The sequence below is a fragment of the Drosophila sechellia genome, chromosome X, assembly GCF_004382195.2.
Source record: "Drosophila sechellia strain sech25 chromosome X, ASM438219v1, whole genome shotgun sequence".
Classification (NCBI taxonomy): Eukaryota; Metazoa; Arthropoda; class Insecta; order Diptera; family Drosophilidae; genus Drosophila; species Drosophila sechellia.
The window spans coordinates 2,315,968-2,333,590 of NC_045954.1; the positions used below are offsets into that span (position 1 = coordinate 2,315,968).

Sequence of the window (17,623 nt, forward strand, 5' to 3'; positions counted from 1 at the left end):
GGTTTAAACTACCAGGCGAACTGGAATTCCAGGAGGTGACCAACTATTAATTTTTAGTAGACACCTGCTACTGATTATCATCGCCTGGTATCTAAAATCAAAAAAATCCTAACATTTTCCAAATTGTGTGATTTTTCGGTTTAGATTACCACGCGAACTGAAATACCAGAAGGTGACGATGGTGATTGAATTCTTTCAGGGCCTAAAAGTATGTTACAAATATATGGGGCACCATTGAGTGGCTATCTTTTCCGGCCTAAAAGTACAGAAAGTAATGTTAAAAATTTGCAAATGGTTAATATCAGGCCTCGTTCAGCTTGCATTCAAATGTTATGACTTTTACATGTATCATATATTTAGCAAATTTAACAATTCAAAAATTTTGCCAAAAATTTATTTTCCATAATTAAAAATGTTATGGATTCCATGGGTAATGAGCTGTACTAAACGTTGAACATTTTTAGCTTTATGAACATTTATGATAAAAAAGTAAAGTATCGAATTTTGTAATTTTTCAGATTCTGAACACCAGGCGAGCAGAAGTTTCAGTAGGTAGCAACAACTTACCAAGATACAACGAAGACCATATTAAGCAGTAATGGAATATAATTATTTTGGATAATTTATTATAATTGATTCCTTAGGGCTATGAAAAAAATTCACTTACAAGTTAAACATTACTGGCTAGCTGGGACTTCTACAACTATAGATGATTCCATTGATAGTTAACTGGTGAGATTGCGAGATGCACTACAGCTAATACATTTTCCAAATATAACGTATACTCCAAGGACTTAAAGTACTTAAATGCGAGTGTGTAAAAAAAAGAAAGTTGAGCCCCCTAAACTATTCACAGATAAGCTGACCCAAAAACAGGACATACGATTCGGATCCTCGCGTTCAACGCATCAAGAGAGGAGTGGACCTTTAGGCGGTGGTTACTTTGGCGGAGGTGAAGGCGGCCAGCTGGGCCTTGAGTGCGTCTATCTGGCACAAGAGCTCGATGTTCTGGCGCTCCAGATAGGCGGCCCTGATGGCGATCTCATCCTCCTTGATGCGGCGGCGATCGCGGGACTTCTTGGCGGCAGCATTGTTCTTGCGACGCCTCTCGTAGTAGGCGGCATCCTTAACCTGGCTGCCCGAGCTGATACCGGAGTTCGCTGCAGTAGCGTTAGCCAAGTTGCTGGAGCTGCTGGTGGCGGACTTGCCCTCGAAGTTTCCCGCCTGGGAGTCGCAGTCGCTTGACTCCTCCGCAGCAGCGCGATCCTCGCTTTCGCTGTTGTTGTTTGAGGAGCTGCCTTCGTTGACGGATCCACTTCTTGAGTTGGTCCTTCGCATTTTTGGGTTGGTTACGGTGCGCGATCCTCCGTTGGAGCTGCGGATTTGCTCAAGCACTCGCTTCCGGTATTCCGTGTAGCGCTCCACTCGCGGATTGTCCAGAAGGACATCAGTGGCTGCGAAATTGGCAGCTATGACCAAGGGATCCCGGGGAAAGGCCTTGAAGGGACGGGTGCTCTTTCCCGCCTCGCCGCTGCTGGAGGTGGTGGGCGTGGTGGCCTCAACAGCCGGGGACTGGGGATTCTCCAGAACGTCTATCTGCATTGTGCTGGCGTTGCTGGCGGGTCTTGGTGAGTTGGTCGAAGAAGCGGCAGCAGCAGCGGCGGCCGCAGCAGAGGCGGCAGCAAAGGTTTGCAGAAGGTTGGCGGTTGGTGTGACCTTGGGCGGAGCAGCAGTGGGCGTGGCTTGCTCCTGCTTGATGTTGCTGTAGTAAAAAGCGGGATACAGGGAGGCCAATTGTTGCTGCTGCTGCTGTTGCTGCTGATTTTGCTGCTGTTGCATTTGGGCCGCATACAGAAGACTGCTGGTGGGCGAGGCCGAGGGGGAACCACTGCCGTAGCTGTAGCTTGTTTGATACGGCGAGGGAGTCTTCCTGGGCGTCTCTACGCTGTCACATCGACGGGAAAGATCCAGGACCTCTGCAGAGGAGGTCTGCTGCTGCTGCAGCTGCTGATGTTGCTGCTGCTGCTGATGCTGTTGTTGCTGCTGACTGAGGGCAGCTCCCAGCAACTGCTGCTGGTAGGCGTAGGCCGTGTACAGATCCATTTTGGGCAGGCCCAAGGATCCCTGAACCGGCAATTGGCTGTGCGGCAAGTGGTGCAGTGGTTGCTGCTGGTGGTGCTGGTACTGGTGGTGGTGCATCAGGGGTTTGCGATCTGCCGAGATTGAGAGAGAGGGGATTTGTTAGTTTACGGATCGAGGAGAGTCCAAGGAGCGTGGCCAACTTACCAGTCTTGAGATCGAAGAACTGCCCGGCCATGAGTTTCTCGTGCATTAGCATGGTGTTCGGTGTATGGTCTCTGGGTTTAATCCAACTGATTGACGCTATATAGACTGGTGATCTAGCTCTGATATTGCTATATCTTCACGCTGACGATGTCGAACGCAAACTGATTTCCTCTCGTCGGAACCCCCTGCATTTATACCGAAAATCCGGAGGCTGCGCCGACGCCTCATTCACATCGAAATGGCGGACACGAGCGGCCAGCCGAAGCGGTACGAAGCAGGTAGGCGGTACAAAGGCCAAAGGGCAAAGGGGTGATTCTGGCTCTGCTTCTGACTCTGTCCCGCTCTGCCCTGTTGCCCTCTCTGTCTCGCCGCATTCGAAAGGGTTTTACAAGGGTGCGGCTGCCCTTTCCCTCATTTGGTTTTCGCAGTTTTCGCAAAAATCATAGTTCTTTGTGCTATTGTTAGTTCGCCATTTAACGTAATTTAAAAAAAAAAGTACAAAGAGTTTTCGAACTTTATGTTTCATCAGTTTCCGCGAAAGGATATGGTTTTTTCTTGGTTTTAATATTCAATGGGAAAAAATAGGAAAATTCGTACCACCTTTGCAGTGCTTTACATTTCGTTTTCATGGAATGGGCTAAAAGTATTCATAATCATTGTAGAGTTTTAAACTTCGGCTTTATTTTCATAGGCGTTCATTGCGATGTTATAAGTCCAAGTTTGAGGAAACCCCATTTTTGTATATACCAGCATTGTGCAATTGATGTATTATTACAATTGTACCTAACTTACTTGCTTTGATATCTAAATGATAAAGCCCTTACCCAAAAACCAAACTTAAAAATCTTTAGTTACTAAGTCTTTAGATTTAAGTAACTGCTGAATACGTTTCTAATGTTGTTTTAAGAATAAACCGCAATTAGACATTCTATTCTCGCTATTCTTTTCTGGACTGGTTTATTTCAGCATGCTTTTGAATCTTCCAGAACGTTTCGCATATCAAAGACCCCCTGACCGTAGTATATTATAATTACAGTCAAATCATACTTTTCTGGCCAGGAAGAGAGGCATCTGGTCAAAGAAAAGAGATGGAATCTGGTTTGTTGATAAAAGATGCACAACATCCAAGGGTTGTGATGGCTAAATCCGTTTGTTTTGCGCTTTTGTCCCGAAATCCTTTTGCTGACCAGCCCATCTAGAATCTGTGTATCTATGTGATGGCGAATTCGTTGGATTGTGCGTGACAAATTATGGAAATTAGGCCGAGTTCTGGCGTTCTTGCAATTTTCAGTCCTTTTCGGCTGGCGTAATTCGCATCCTTTTCCTATTTCGGCAATGAAAACTCGGCTTCCCGGAATCTCGACAAGGACACTCGCCAGTCTGCCCATTTGATTCATGACGCCGCCAGCCCGAGGATCGAGAATCGAGAGTCCAGGATCATTGCGACAAGTGTCCGCCAGTGTTGACTGCTCGTGTTTGCCCTCCTCCTTAAACATCCTTGATTCTACGTCCTTTATCCCTTTGGCTTCCGCTGCGGCGTGGGATGTGGGATCCTCGACAAGTTGTTTCACTTTGTTAACTGTTTGTCCTAACGGTCGCCTCGACGGCCAACGGAAGTGGGTAGCGGTACAATGTTGGCTATCATCCATGGGAAATGTTATGCTGGATACTTACTGCAGCTACTTCGAGGACATGACGGTCAGTGTGTCCAAATCTGTAGCTTAGATTTGTTACGCAGAAATGATATCAAATCCTATCAACAATACCTACTTTATATACGTTGATCAGATTTCCATATTCCCTTGCTAACTTTCATTCATTCTCTTTTTACGACTTCCCATTCAGTGGGATTGGGTGGATTGCAAATAAAAAGAAGGATCGATATGGTAATCAGTAAAAAACCGCGAACTTATCCGCTAATCCGTGCGCTAATCCAACCGTAAAAATGGTGGATTAAACTAAAACTCGGACGGTCACGTCGCCGTCATTGAGTCGATCCCTTACCTGCGGTTCCCGGGCCCGAGCCCTTCCAGATCCTGGACAAACGTATAACCCAGCCCAATCGATCCCGAGCAGATGCCATAAAAAGTCGCGGCCGAAGTTGAAGCCAAAGAGTTGCCAAGTTCGGTGTAAAAACCAGATTCAGCGAAAAAAACTTAAAAAACAGCAGGCCATAAAACCATATATTCATATACTCGGACTGCTGTTGCTTCGCCATAATGAGCTCCGAACCAAAGATGCAATATTTGTGCAATCCTTTGAGTGGTGACCTTGGGCGCGTTTTTTACGGAATCATCTACCTGATGCCCGAACGGGTTGCCCACCCACAATATGCGCTGTATTAGGCTGTTATGCTGTTGCCTAAAAAACATCCAGAGTTTTATTGCATAATGGACGCTTCGTGCGAAAAGGCCTCATTCCGAGTCCGCGGACCCTAAAGCCGCTGCTGTTTTTTAAGGAGCCATAAACTGACATTTCAGACATCGGCTGTCCTTAAAAAAAAGGGTTCTCTCCTCCGCCCATTGTGGCTGCGATTTTTATATTGGTCCGCTGCTAGGTGACAAAGAAAATCAGCGACTAATTGACTGAAAGGGGTTTTGCCTTATATGACCCGACCGACCCGTCCAAAAAAGGGTGAGGAGTGGCTTGGATTTGGATTCGTGCTTAGTTTCGGGGAATTGCCGTTAACTCCTTTCGCGGCCCTTTGTCTTAATGGGTTAACAGTCACATATTGGAAGCCTTAGCTTCAAATGGCCCCTGTCGTAAACGTAAGTTGAAAGCAACTTATCGCATATTAGGACTGCCATTTTGTTTCTGAGAAACTGTATTCCCGCTTTTTATCCCTAAAAAAACCCCTAGTTTGGGATAAGCAAAGAGCAGCGCTCTCCTCCGCATTTTCATCTCGATGTGATGGTAAGTTTCTGGTAATAAATTATCTTTTTGATATCATCAAATATATTTCACTAATGCAGCGCTATTTGAAAGAATCGTGCTTAGTTCATTCTTCCAACTTCCTCCAAAAGGAACTCCTTGAAAGGCCGTTCCTCAGCACAATTGATGAAATGAGATTACTTTCAAATGTATGATTAGTTTGGCCGTCATTCAGTTAATTCTCAGCCACGATGGCCGCCTAAGCCCATCAGGAAAGGCACTTGGGCCCGTCCATATCCCTATATCCTGCGATGCAAATGAGGAAGTAAGTAGTCGGCCGGCGAGGAAGTGAACGGGGATTACACGTGCTCCTCGGGCGGACAAAGGCCCTCTCCTCTCGCAGCAGAGTGTTTGGGCTAAGCGAAAAAGACTAACCAGGATCGAGAGTCGGGAATCGAGGACCTAGGATCACTTGTTTGTTTTCCTTGGCATATGCAAAGTGCACACTTGCAGAGGATAATGGGAACAGGTATTGCTCGGCTCGATGTGTCTGGGGATTTGCCTTAGCCACTTCCGCAAACGGAAGTGCACAGCTCGGCAAAAAGAACCCCGACTAAAAAAGACACAAGTTAAGTACTGGAAGGGAACCCACAATGGCCATAGCTTCCGTCGTCAAATCCTTTGGCTAATTGTTATCCTATGGCTCCTAATCCCACATCCAGCAAAAGGCTGCTCAATTATGGCATCTCTTTAATCGAGATACGTCGAGCCGCTCCTAATAGAGCCTTCCTTCATTCACCGCTGACCAGTCGAGCGAAAAGATCTCGAGCAGATCTCCAGTCCGGAATATGAAATCCGGATCCCAAATCCCAAGGCAGTATTGCATTACTATGCCAATTAGTGCGGTTTTGATTACCCAAATGACATTTTCCTCGCAGACCGGCCATGCTTTGGAGTCCTCTTATCTGCCGAGCGAGTTGCATCTTCCAAATTGGGGCGACAGCGCGTCTATCGTCTTATGTTTGCACCGGCCAAACATCCCAGCAACTCAATGAACTTTGAATGATCGACTGCGCTGAGCTGCGAAGCCCAATATTGAAATTGTGCGCGATAAGTTCAAGGTTCTGACTCAAGATTGGGCCGATCGATCGAACGATCGATCGATTGATCGATGGGGAGACCCCACACGGGAAAAGTGCCATTTAATGCTCGTCAAATCGACGCACAAAGAGCTCGGTGTCCAGAGTGCTATTTAAATGGGCAAAACTAACTTGCTACTTCCTTACGCCATCATTGTGCCTGTTGTCCTGTTGTCCCGTTGTCCCGTTGTCAGGACCCCAGGAAGATGGCCAGGAGACAGGGGATCGAGGGGTGTGTCACTGTCCACGCCCATCGCCATAGTCAGAGGAAAATGAGAATGCTCGGGTTGGGAAAATACTGAAATACTCGCACACACAAGACGAGCAAGAGAAAGGAATCCAAAGAAAGCAACATTTCACGCATGATTTCCGAGTGGGAGATCTCTGCTCCTACAGCTACACTGCGATCATCTGGAAGGACCAATATCTGAACATGAATACTTAAGTGAGCAAGATTTCCAAACCCCTTTTCCAGTGCACCAGTCACTGCACTGAGCAGCGATTGCAGGGTATTTGCCATCGCTGATGGCACATTCATTTTGCATGCTTCATTCGTTTTGATGAACTGTCAACGTTTTGGACCATTGTTCCAACTCGGAGCTCTGTGATCGGTATCTATTTGGGTGAGAACCGCTCGCGGTACAGTTATGTGCGTATAGTGTGAAACAATTCTAATAGCCGGCGCAAAGACCCTTATTCCCGATAATGCCCTTTCAATGCTCACTTAATTTTATGCATTTTACTGTTGATTAGCTGCCATCAGCCACGACGCCCATTGTCAGCGGCCGAGCACCGTTAGGGTTTTCCGGAGTTAATCAAACCGCCGGTCGAAGAGCCCACATAAAAAGAGTTACGATCCGCCCCCGGCCATCGGGGTGTCGAGCCCACTCGATCTATCAAGCGGCCCTTGAAATTTTCACACCTTTTTGCGGGAGTGTCCTTGCTGCTGCACTCCTTTTTGTCCTTTGCCATTGTTCAACTGCAAGCCAAAGCCGCCTACGAAACCCCGTTAGAATGGCTACTGTTAGCCCCCTTCCTCTCGAGAAGCGAAATTCAAAATTTCAGATCCCAGATCACATTGTTGGACAGGACAATTGCTGTCAAAATGGCATTGCAGCGGTTTGCGGATTTGGCCGTCCTGGTAATTGTGTCAATTGTCAGTTCGCACCATCTCCTAACTTCCATCAGCATATAAAGCATATCCATCCAGCACGATCTCCACCGGAACGGATGCGCTGCCAAGATACAATCGGGATCGGCAGATCGGGACCGGGCGAGAACGGTAGATCTAGGAAATCCTGGAACAGAGAACGGAACTGAACCGAACGAAACTGAACGGCCCTAAGCCTCATTCCGCATAACTCTTTTTCATAGAGTGACTCCTGGCCAGCTCGTAATATGAGCATTTAACACCGTAAAGTCTTCGACCCGGCCACGCCCATTGTATCCGAGTTCCGTTTCGTTCTGTTCTCATCTCCTTTGAGAACCACAGTTGCCTTTTGCCTCGAGTTTTTTCACATGAAACTAAAAACGACTGAAATCCATGAGATTAAACGGTCTTTAAGCGGTTTAAGCCCTTTGTGCACGCAGTTTTGTAGGTGGCAAAATGTGCCATTGTCACCGAGTTCTGCCAAAAATATGAACTAGCATATCATTTCATAATTTTCAGTTTCATCTTTAAAAGTGCATTTTTTGCTTCTCGGAAGGAGAACACAAATATTGTTGGAAGCTCAGTGGGCCGGAGGGTTCCGGGTGATCCGACAGGTGACTAGGCACAGCTCTCTCGATCCTCCAATCCTCCATGCTAATCCTGACTATCTGGCTGCCTCAAGTTAATCTCGCATAATATTGCGTGTTCCAAACAGCGTAATCCCCTGAAAACAAGTGTCCAGATCCGCAGCTCTCCACTTTTAAGCCGGCAATGGATTCCAGATGACTTGACTAACTGTCGAGCTAGGCTCAACGAGCAGATTTCTCTGAGCCTGGTCGCAACAGTAATACGTTTTACGTAACGCAGGGGAATCAAAAAGGTTAAACGATGTGGCTAAAAACTGGCAAGTAAGGAGCTAGAGTTAAGCAAGCTAAGCTTGGCAAAGCTATTCTCACTATATCGCTTATTTCTTACTGATGGGACAGTTTATACAATATTTCAAATCAAACCATTCCCTAGATCACTGAAACTTCAGTCTGGAACTGCAATTAATCTTCTTCATCTCGAACTTTCCTCACTTTCCCCACAGTTTCTGAACTATGTAGAACTTGTCTCAAGGTCGCATAGTCCCAAGATCGAACCCAGTTCCATCGCCATGTTACGTTGCATCCTCCATTGCCAGGGATTGCGCCATTTTGGCGTTTATAATCGAGGTCCTGCTAGGAAATCGAAGACTCTGTCGAACTCCGGGCCACGCAATAAAGTAGAGCTCAAAGGCTCGGCCAATCAGAGGCAGAATTCCACAGCTGGAGGGGATTTCGAAAAACCACCACCACAGCGACTTCATTTTGTGCGTCTGGTGGGAAACTGGTTCTCTGGGCAATGAATCCCCGCAACTTCATTAAAGCCAGGAGATATAGGACCGCATTTAGGGAGTTGGGGGAAGCGGTGAAGATGGAGGTGGAGGTGGGGGTGGAGATGGACGTGCAGGGAGTGGGTGACGGATCCAGAGATCCAGGGCTTAGGGAAAATGTGACAGCTGTGCCAGCTGACCCAGTCCATTGTCCGATGTCCATTGTGTCCATCCGGAGGCGAGGGAGTCTCCTGCATTTAATAAATAAATAGCAGGCGACAGACAGACACACAGAGAGACAGCATCGGGGGCATTTTCATTAAGGCAAATGAAAGGGTTCTGCCACGGCGTGGTTCGGCTCGGGAAAGCCCTTTTCCGACTTTCCCGGGCGGTTGCTTAATGATAACAAAACCGGATGGCGTTGGCTTGATTACAAGTGGTCGCTCGCTGGCAATTTTGCGGGTCGCTCGGAATGCTGACCGCCGCTGTGGTCACTTTTGGCAATTTCCTACAATTGTTGGCTCAACCCCTCTTGCGTTTCGGGGGCGCAGCAGGGTGGACGTGGATGTCTGGAGTTTGGGGTGGGGTGGAAGTTTGGGGAACGAACACCCCATCAATTCGTCGCGCTGTGACACATTTATGGGGAGTCAGTGGAGTTAGTTGCTGGCTCGAAATTAGGTTTTACGCCCCCACTCCCGGCTAAATCGATGCGGTGACCACCTGCCCCTCGCCATGGCTGAAAACCCTGTCATTGATACTGAAACTGTTTTGTCAATACAATCGGGGGAAACTCGAGAAGACTTTTGCTGTGGCGCAGCAACATTATAAGATTATCTGGTCAGGCAACCTCAAATTTGTGGCCAGACAAGTGGAAACGATGCGAAGAAAGCAGATCACTTCCTGTCTTACCCTTCGCCGATTATCTTTTTGTCGTGATCGAGGTCTGTTTGCCAAATAGACAAATAGTGCGATCAGCGGAGCGTGGAAAGAGTTTCTCTCCCTGGGAACTGACCCGCTGTCCCCCGGAATCCTTTTCTCTACCAGACCATATATAAATATACATCGCGTTTATTGTCTCGACTGTCAGCGCAGACCATTAGCCAGGGTTTTCCAACAATCCGCCGGACACAATGGAGGATCACTCACATATGCCACGCCATCCTAGCACTCTAAGCGCTGAACTCCTAACTCCTAACTCCTAATGATCTACGGTTCCGGTCGACCCTTGGATACCCCTTGCATACAATTTGCCACAAGTTGCCGTGATTAATTAACTCGAATGGCAATGGCATTTGCATTTCCATTACCATTGCCAAGGCTCATGTTGCGATCTTGTTCGGATTGCACGAGTAATTTGAGGCGCTCAATTTTTCGACGCATAATTAGGAGCGGACTGGGAACTGAGGACCGCTGGCTGCGGAATTGTTTCGGTGCACGAGCCACACGACTTTCTTCACTAATTGTTAGCTGGAACGCTTCAAAGGAACTGCGGGAAAGAAAGTTCCTTGACAAACAGCCTCCTGCCACGAAGCCCGGACTCGATCCTTTCCCTTGGAGTGTGGCAAACGAATCGATTCTGGGTTATGCTCTGGGTGCAGCAATTAGTTCGAATTTCCTGGGTCTCAGCTCAGATGCTGAATTGGAGATCATTGGACTCCAGTCGGAGTGCTGCTGGAGCTTTCTAGTGGTCAGATCGCGTGGCAGTCAGCAACCCACTGACTGCTTGGGGTAATTGTGGAGTGAGTGGGAATAGAAATCGAGATACGATGCTCCAAGTAGTGGCTGTTCAGCTGGCTGCTGGCTGCTGGCCACATCCCGAAGGAAATGCTCTCACAGAATCTGAGCATTGAAGACCAACACGAGCCATCGAGCGACAGTTCGCCTCCCATTGTTGGTTAATTTATCAAAGATGCAAAAAGAGCCAACTCACGCTTAAGTGGAAGGCTGCCTAATGAGCGTGTTCAGTGGTCTTTTTTCGGTGTTTGGTGTTCAATGCTCAATGACCAAAGTCCGATGCCCAGTGCCGAGTGTGGTCAGCAGCTGGAAAAAAGGAACACATGTGGCTCATGCCCCTGGCTAGTGAAAGGATTCGACTTTGGACTCTGGGCTCTGGATCCTGGACTCTCGATTCTGGATTCTGGATTCTGGACGGGAACATGACGGAGTAAACACACGCCGCACATCCTCATTAATCTCGAGGGGGCGTAGACCGAATGGGATCGGAGTTCGGACTGCGGCCGGAGGATCGAAGTTGCTCTGGCTCTAATCCCGCCGCACACAACATATTGCAACTTTATGTCGGGGAAACGCGATTCGAAATCCATTTCGATGGCTTGACTTGCGTTTTGTTTTTCCAGCGTCAATGGCGATTTAGTTTGGCCTGCTAGCCCCGGACTGGAATCCAACGAAAATATAATAAGTGGGCACGTGTTTCTGCCTGGTCCACAGGGCATACAAACGATTTGTTTTTCTACGGCCAACAGGCCCTTGGGCCTCGTCTGGGGTTTGTTTTTACGCATAAATATTTGTTTATATTTGCCTAAGCACAGAGTTTGTGTCGTCTTCTAGGGAACGCACACACCACAGCCAGGAACGCAGTTCGAGGAGTCGCAGGATCCTTGTCCAGGCGCCAATCGAGCACCTCTTAAGCCTTTACAGCTGCCCAACGGAAGTGAAGTGAAGTGAAGGAGTTGCTCAAAGTGGCCTCACGTTCGCCGAGGTCAATGGGTGTGTTTTCGAAGTCCACATTTAGGAAGTCTGTCTCTAGTTCCCCCGGACACCAGATACATACATAGGAAAGGCTTGTAAGCCTGGTAAATTATGAATTGGCAATCAATTGAAATAAACAGATTTCCTTCTTTCTGCAGGAACACAACTTTGAGCCCCTTTTTTACAGGCGCACACAAATGTGTTTGGATAAAGTTTTGGCCTAAGTGAGAGAAAAAAACTCATTATGAGTTGCATAAGGCTCATAATTGATGGGCAAATGGGCCGGCGAGCTGGTGGAACTGATGGCCAAGACGCACCGTAGTGCAGGGTCCACGCTCTGGATTAGACCAATTTTAAGGAGAATTGCTCTCTGCACGGTTCACACATAGCTGATCTGCCCTGCCCTGCTCTGAATTGCAGGACGTTAGACTCTGGGCCAAGAATTTTGAGCCGTGGGCGTGTGCGGGCCATGGATTTCACACACCGATCTCAGGAGGATCCTGGAACAATCCCTTGCAGCATGACGAAAGGTAAATTTGTAAACAATTGTGCTAATTAAGCCAGCCCAATAAAAATCGGCTCACGAAGGCTTGAGCGGCTCGAGCGACCTGAGAGCCCTGGGCGGATGGCCGAGTGGCCTGAGATCTCCCGGGGAGATCCAGGCGAGCACTTGAACTAAATCCGGTAGCTTAAACGAGTTAAAGGAACTTGAACGGAACTTAATCCCATAAATTTGGGAAAAATACAATTTTAATCAGGTTAATTCGTGTGTAGCGCGACTGTTGCATGGTTTCGGGATCTGGGCCACGGGATCAGGGGCCAGGTAGTCGGTCGAGCGAAAGGATTAGGCCTCTGGATCTCGGGGATTTAGCGCAAACAGAGGTGAGTCCGTCCAGCACAGGCCCACCGCCCATCGCCTTCCTGCGACATTCTAATTTAATCTCAGATTACGAGCGAACGAGGAGAGGAGATCGCGGATCGGGAACGGGATCGGTATCGGGATCAGTCCACCAGATTAGGCCACTCCGCTCGTATATTGCCAAATAATGGTCGAGTTCCAGGGGCCGCCACTTCGATTGCAAAAGTTTCACGTAAATCCGTAAGATTAGATGGCTAGATCCCCAGATTTTCAGATTCCCTCCCGCGCCTAGCCCAATTGTTAGGTCAATTGCCAAATCACTTGAGCGGGGAATGGAAATCTGGGCCATCTCATCATGGAGGTAATCCCAGTCGCAGCAGATCTAGGTAGATCCTTGAAAGCCACTGGTCATGCCCACTAAAGCTAGCAGTGCCTCCGATGATCTCATTCCCCTGATCCCCACACAAGTCCAAAGTAGTAAGCTGAACTAGATGCGTTGACTTTCGAACCCCTGGGAATACTACAGCTACAAATGCTACATGCTACAAAACTTAATTATAAATAATGTTTAGATTGCAGAAACAAATATTCTAGAATCTGTAGTTACTTACGAATTGTACATCAAGATTGTGAAAGAATAAATCAATGATTAAAATCAAATATCGTTTCTGTTTCCACCGACAAAATTCACTAGAAAAAGTGCGAAAAATATCAGCTCACGATCCAAGTCGCCACGTGCCGATCGTGCGCTGGCTAGAAAGGATTGCCATTCGATCGTGACGCCCCAAAGGGAAGGGATTTAGGCCATGAGTAAACACATTTCGATCGCCAGGATCTCTTTGACAGTGTCAACACAGATCGAAAAGGAGTCGTGGGCTGCGATCGTGGCGAATCAGATGAGATCTGCGATCGCTTGGGGTTGAAATGCGGAAATCACAAGGGGATCGCGAGTGAGTCCTGATTGACACTTGGGCCGCTCACCTGGCGGCCAAGGTGTGTGTGTCTTTTCTCGCCTGTGATTGGAGTGTGCTCTGCACGTGGCCAGAGGACACACATTCCGCACATTCGCAGCAGAGCGAGAACGACGATCGGATGACGATCCTTTGTGTGGTTTGGCCCGCCCGTCGTTTGTTGTTGCTTCTCCTCCCTTTTTCCGTTGGCCCGTTTTTTGTCAGTTTGATCTTTCTGAGAGAGATTTGCTCGGTTCTCGCCTCTTTCTGCAATCGATTACAAGAAAATGATGATGTTTCCGAAGGATAATCTCGGTTGCAGCATCTAGAGACCGTCTGGTCGGGGGTTATGCATCATTATTTGACTCACACTTGACATTTCGATTGTTGCCAAAGAAAGGGCACAAGGGCGAAAACAACAAGATGCCAATTAGGGACCTCTTTCTTGTGCGATTTAAAGAAGATCAGACCAGAAGTTAAGGATCACAGGTCCCCGCGGAATGCGGCTTAGCTGAAACCATTTTTATTGCGAATCGCACACTGATTCTGGGATTCCGGGATTCAGCCATTTGGCAGCGCCATTTTGGCTCCGGCGTTACGAGACTCACATCACGCAAGCACAAGGGTTGCACAAGGGTTGAACATTTGGGAGTCGTCATCTTCTCGGGGTGGCCCATCCTCCATCCACCATCCGCAATACACTATCAACCCCCAGCCACCCAACCCCGAAAGGTCGCCGAACACGTGTCCATGATTAAATAAAATGTTTGGCAATTCGTACAGTCAAACTCCAGTGACTCCGCCACCCTTTCTCTACGCCTTTCCATTTCGTGTCCGCCGAAAAGAGTAAAACTAAACGGGGAAGTGACAGCATCGATTGGTTATGGGTGTGCAAAAGATGATTAGAAGGGGTGCAGGCACAATTAAAGCCCTTGGCCACAAAACAGACCAGAACAGAAACTCACAGATATAGAAGAAGAGGCGAAAGTTGGGAGAAAATCAATAACTAACGCCCAATGTTGTGGTAAGCAAAGAACAATTAAAAATATAGTCAATGCAAAAGCCAGAGGGTCAAGGGTGAGTGTGATTTAAAATGTGTTATATCTTTGCAAATATTCTAGATATACAACAAGATTAGCATATTGGACGGCCCTATCTCCTAGTCCGGACACTCAATCATTCCCCGAAAAATTGCGATTCGAGTCGCACAATTCGTTGGAGATAAAAACTTTTGAATGTCGTTTTTCCCAGATGTTTTGCCAATTCATTCTGGCCAAGCCACAGACGTGTGAACGCCTCGATGATTGGCCAGTAATCCCCGAGACCGGGAGTCATTTTTCATTTGGCAAATTTTACAGTTAACACGGCGAACAAAAGGAGCTGAAGAAAAAGCAGCTAATATCCTTCGGTGATTACACGGAAGCGGGACTCGTATGTGTTTTTTCCTCAACGCTGGACAATGGCGTTTTTATTGATAAAAATTATGCATGCCGGCAAACAAAGGCGGGGCCCAAAGATGTTGGACAACTTGACTCAGCAGAAAAGACGGCGAAGACGAACGATCCCCGGACAAAGGACCTGCTGTCATAATGGCTCAATCAGGCAGCAGGACTACGGACTTTCGGCCGGGACTAACGGTACACCCATGGTCCTGCATGCTGACCCTCTGTTGACACAATGTCTGGCGGACAGAGGAAACGGCATTGCTGCGGTCACCGAAATGTCATCCATCCGAGGATGTGGACAAAAAAGACATCTACACGGCGACAGCTTCGACGTCGGCTAACTTAAAAAGGATCCTTCGATGTATTTGCCTAACGGTCTCTGCGACTGTCCCTTCTGCGGATGGGTTAACGGTGAGTCCTGCGCAGGACACTCCCGAAACGACTTTGATTCGGACCGACAATTCGGTTTGAGGAGAGTCACTGAGGATCCAACAACTATGAACTGTGTCTGTAATAATAGTTTGATATTAGATATTTACATTTTGTGCCATATGCATTTCATCTTCAGCGAATGAGCAATCGTAGAAACCAAACTCAAGCCAAGCTCGTAATTTGCAATTGCACTTGTGATCATAACTGATCAATCCGTATTTAAGTCCTAGTTCTTTAAAAAAGATACTTCCCCTTGTGGAAGGACTCAATTTTCTTAGCTAATTTTCGGCAGTCACCCAGCAGGATTCCCAAAAAGGACCAACTACTACATAGATTTTCCATTGAACTTCGTAGCTGTGAAGAGTGGGCGTATTGGAGTGACGCCCATTTCAGCTAACGATTATTTGGCAGAAAATTTGCAATTCTGTTAAAAAGCAAACAGGATTCATGCAAAAGGATTTGCCAGTTAAGCGTAAAATGCCGTTTAAGACCATTTTCCCCTGAGAGACCAGGCTATTCTTAGGTAAAGATGATGCGACAGCCTATTGACTTAAGATTACGAGAATGCAGCCAACCGAAAGGAGATCCTGACTGAGCCCGTTCACTTGTCACTACTCACTCACTTACCTCTTAAGCCGGCTGAGCTACATAATTTTCCGTAAAAAACAAACAATAATAAGAACGACGCATCCGTCTGTTGATTGTGGAGCTATGCATTTGAACAACGTGATTAGGAAGTGGTTAATAACTATTGGCTCTTCTTGATGACGTGCGCCAAGTCGTAGACTCCGCGCACAGCCTTCAGCTTCACGCCGGGCACGTCCTGCAGACGCCCCACGCGGCACAGTACGATGTTGTGCTCCTGCAGGTTGTGCCCGATGCCGGGGATGTAGGCCACCATCTCCTTGCCGGTGGAGAGGCGCACCAGCACGCATTTTCGATTGGCCGAGTTCGGCTTCTTGGGCTTTTTAATCAGCGTCTTCAGGACGACGCCCTTGGCGAAGGGCTTTCCATCCAGCGGCTGGCGCGGCGGCCGCGTCTTTATGTGCGGTCCGCTGCGGTGCATCTGCTGCAGCGATGCCATTCCACGGACGGCGGTCTCATAGCTGCACTGGATGGCTGGCAAAGAAGTGAAAGAGTTAGATATGTAGCTTAAAGAAAACCAGTACAACAGAATTAACTTCTCCAAGTTCAAGCTTGCAATCATACTCCTAGTTGAATCTCCTTGATTATGAGAAAGAAAGTGGCTAGACTATGAACACACAAGGGTACGGCCATCGACTCGATTGAGAATGCAATGATGGGAGCGAAAGAGATCGGTCGAAATCAATAAAGCACGACTGTACCGGCTTCGAAATGCGGACAAAAGGGTCACTTCCACGGACAGTTGGTCAGTGATTGACAATGCCCGCTGGTTCTGTGCTGGCTCCTTTGTCATGCGGCTAATCTCTGTGGAAATCGAGAATTGTGGAACGGAGTTGGCGGCTGGCGACAATAATTGCGGCCAAATGACGCGCAAGCATGGGAGTACTCGCTCCGAATCCTGACAAGCCTTTTTGGCCAGAAACAAAGCGACGCAGCAGCGTTTTCAATTATAAATATGCCAAATGCCACACACAACACAAGCGGCAGGTAATAATTTCCATATGCAGGATTGCCGGACAAACAAATCCGGTACCTATTGTCCCCTAAACTGCGACCTTTTTTTGCGGTTGAACATTTCTATTGTTTCCGCGCTTTTCCTTCTTTTTCGGGGTGACAGGTTTTCAATTAATTTAGCAATCTAAAGCGGGGGAGCTGCGGAATGTTCATGTGCATGTGAAACTGGTAATGAAAATATTCGCAGGCGAAAAGTGCGGCCGCCACGCGCTGCCAAAACTCAAACTCAAAAAGAGTTGGGAAAACCTGGGGAAATGCAGGAAAGTCGGGGGAAAACAAACACTTATGCGCTCCCGGTTTATTTGGTTTGCACTTCGCAGCGGAAGGGTGGCTGAATGCGCCAATTCACGGACTCCTAATGGCCAGTTCCTGCGTAGGAGCAGCTCGTGCCCACAAAATCAATTAAAATATTCGTTTTTAATGCATTTAACTTGTTTTAGTTAAGCTTACCCTGCGAAGCCAACTGTTTCGTAATGCCAAAGGATTGCCGCAGAAAATTCATGCTCTCGGAGTTCTGTTCAGCTTGTTCGTGGTACCAGCCGTTCGACGGATTGGTGGCGCTTGTTCGGAAGCTATTTATTCGGCCTTTTGTGTTATAAAAGCGCTAAAATAATAATCTAATTCCAATTCAGTTCTAATGTGACAATCAGCTGTTGTTGTCCTAGAGCTGGCACAAGTGTCGATAGTCACGCATGGCAGTCAAGTATGGTAGGTGCACTCGCTAAGAAATGGTGGGTGCATTCGCTAGTGAGAGTCGCCATATGAAGGC

The 17,623-nt window shown here is 47.6% G+C and overlaps 2 protein-coding genes and 1 long non-coding RNA gene across 3 annotated transcripts; 1 reads left to right on the forward strand and 2 right to left on the reverse strand.

Moving 5' to 3' along the window:
* Positions 1–604: 604 nt before the first annotated feature.
* Positions 605–7,992, reverse strand: LOC6616151 (protein giant). Its single transcript, XM_002040480.2, has 2 exons — positions 2,287–7,992; positions 605–2,213 (listed from the first exon to the last, which is right to left on the reverse strand). The coding sequence occupies exons 1-2, from the start codon at positions 2,336–2,338 to the stop codon at positions 928–930; spliced, it is 1,338 nt and encodes a 445-aa protein (XP_002040516.1). The 5' UTR covers positions 2,339–7,992; the 3' UTR covers positions 605–927.
* Positions 7,993–10,106: 2,114 nt separating this feature from the next.
* Positions 10,107–12,941, forward strand: LOC116802290. Its single transcript, XR_004362667.1, has 3 exons — positions 10,107–11,303; positions 11,369–11,604; positions 11,668–12,941. It is a non-coding gene; the product is annotated as an uncharacterized LOC116802290 (long non-coding RNA).
* A 2,947-nt stretch (positions 12,942–15,888) lies between these two features.
* Positions 15,889–17,520, reverse strand: LOC6616152 (40S ribosomal protein S12, mitochondrial). The gene is made up of 2 exons (XM_002040481.2): positions 17,305–17,520; positions 15,889–16,314 (listed from the first exon to the last, which is right to left on the reverse strand). The coding sequence occupies exons 1-2, from the start codon at positions 17,354–17,356 to the stop codon at positions 15,944–15,946; spliced, it is 423 nt and encodes a 140-aa protein (XP_002040517.1). The 5' UTR covers positions 17,357–17,520; the 3' UTR covers positions 15,889–15,943.
* Positions 17,521–17,623: the final 103 nt, after the last annotated feature.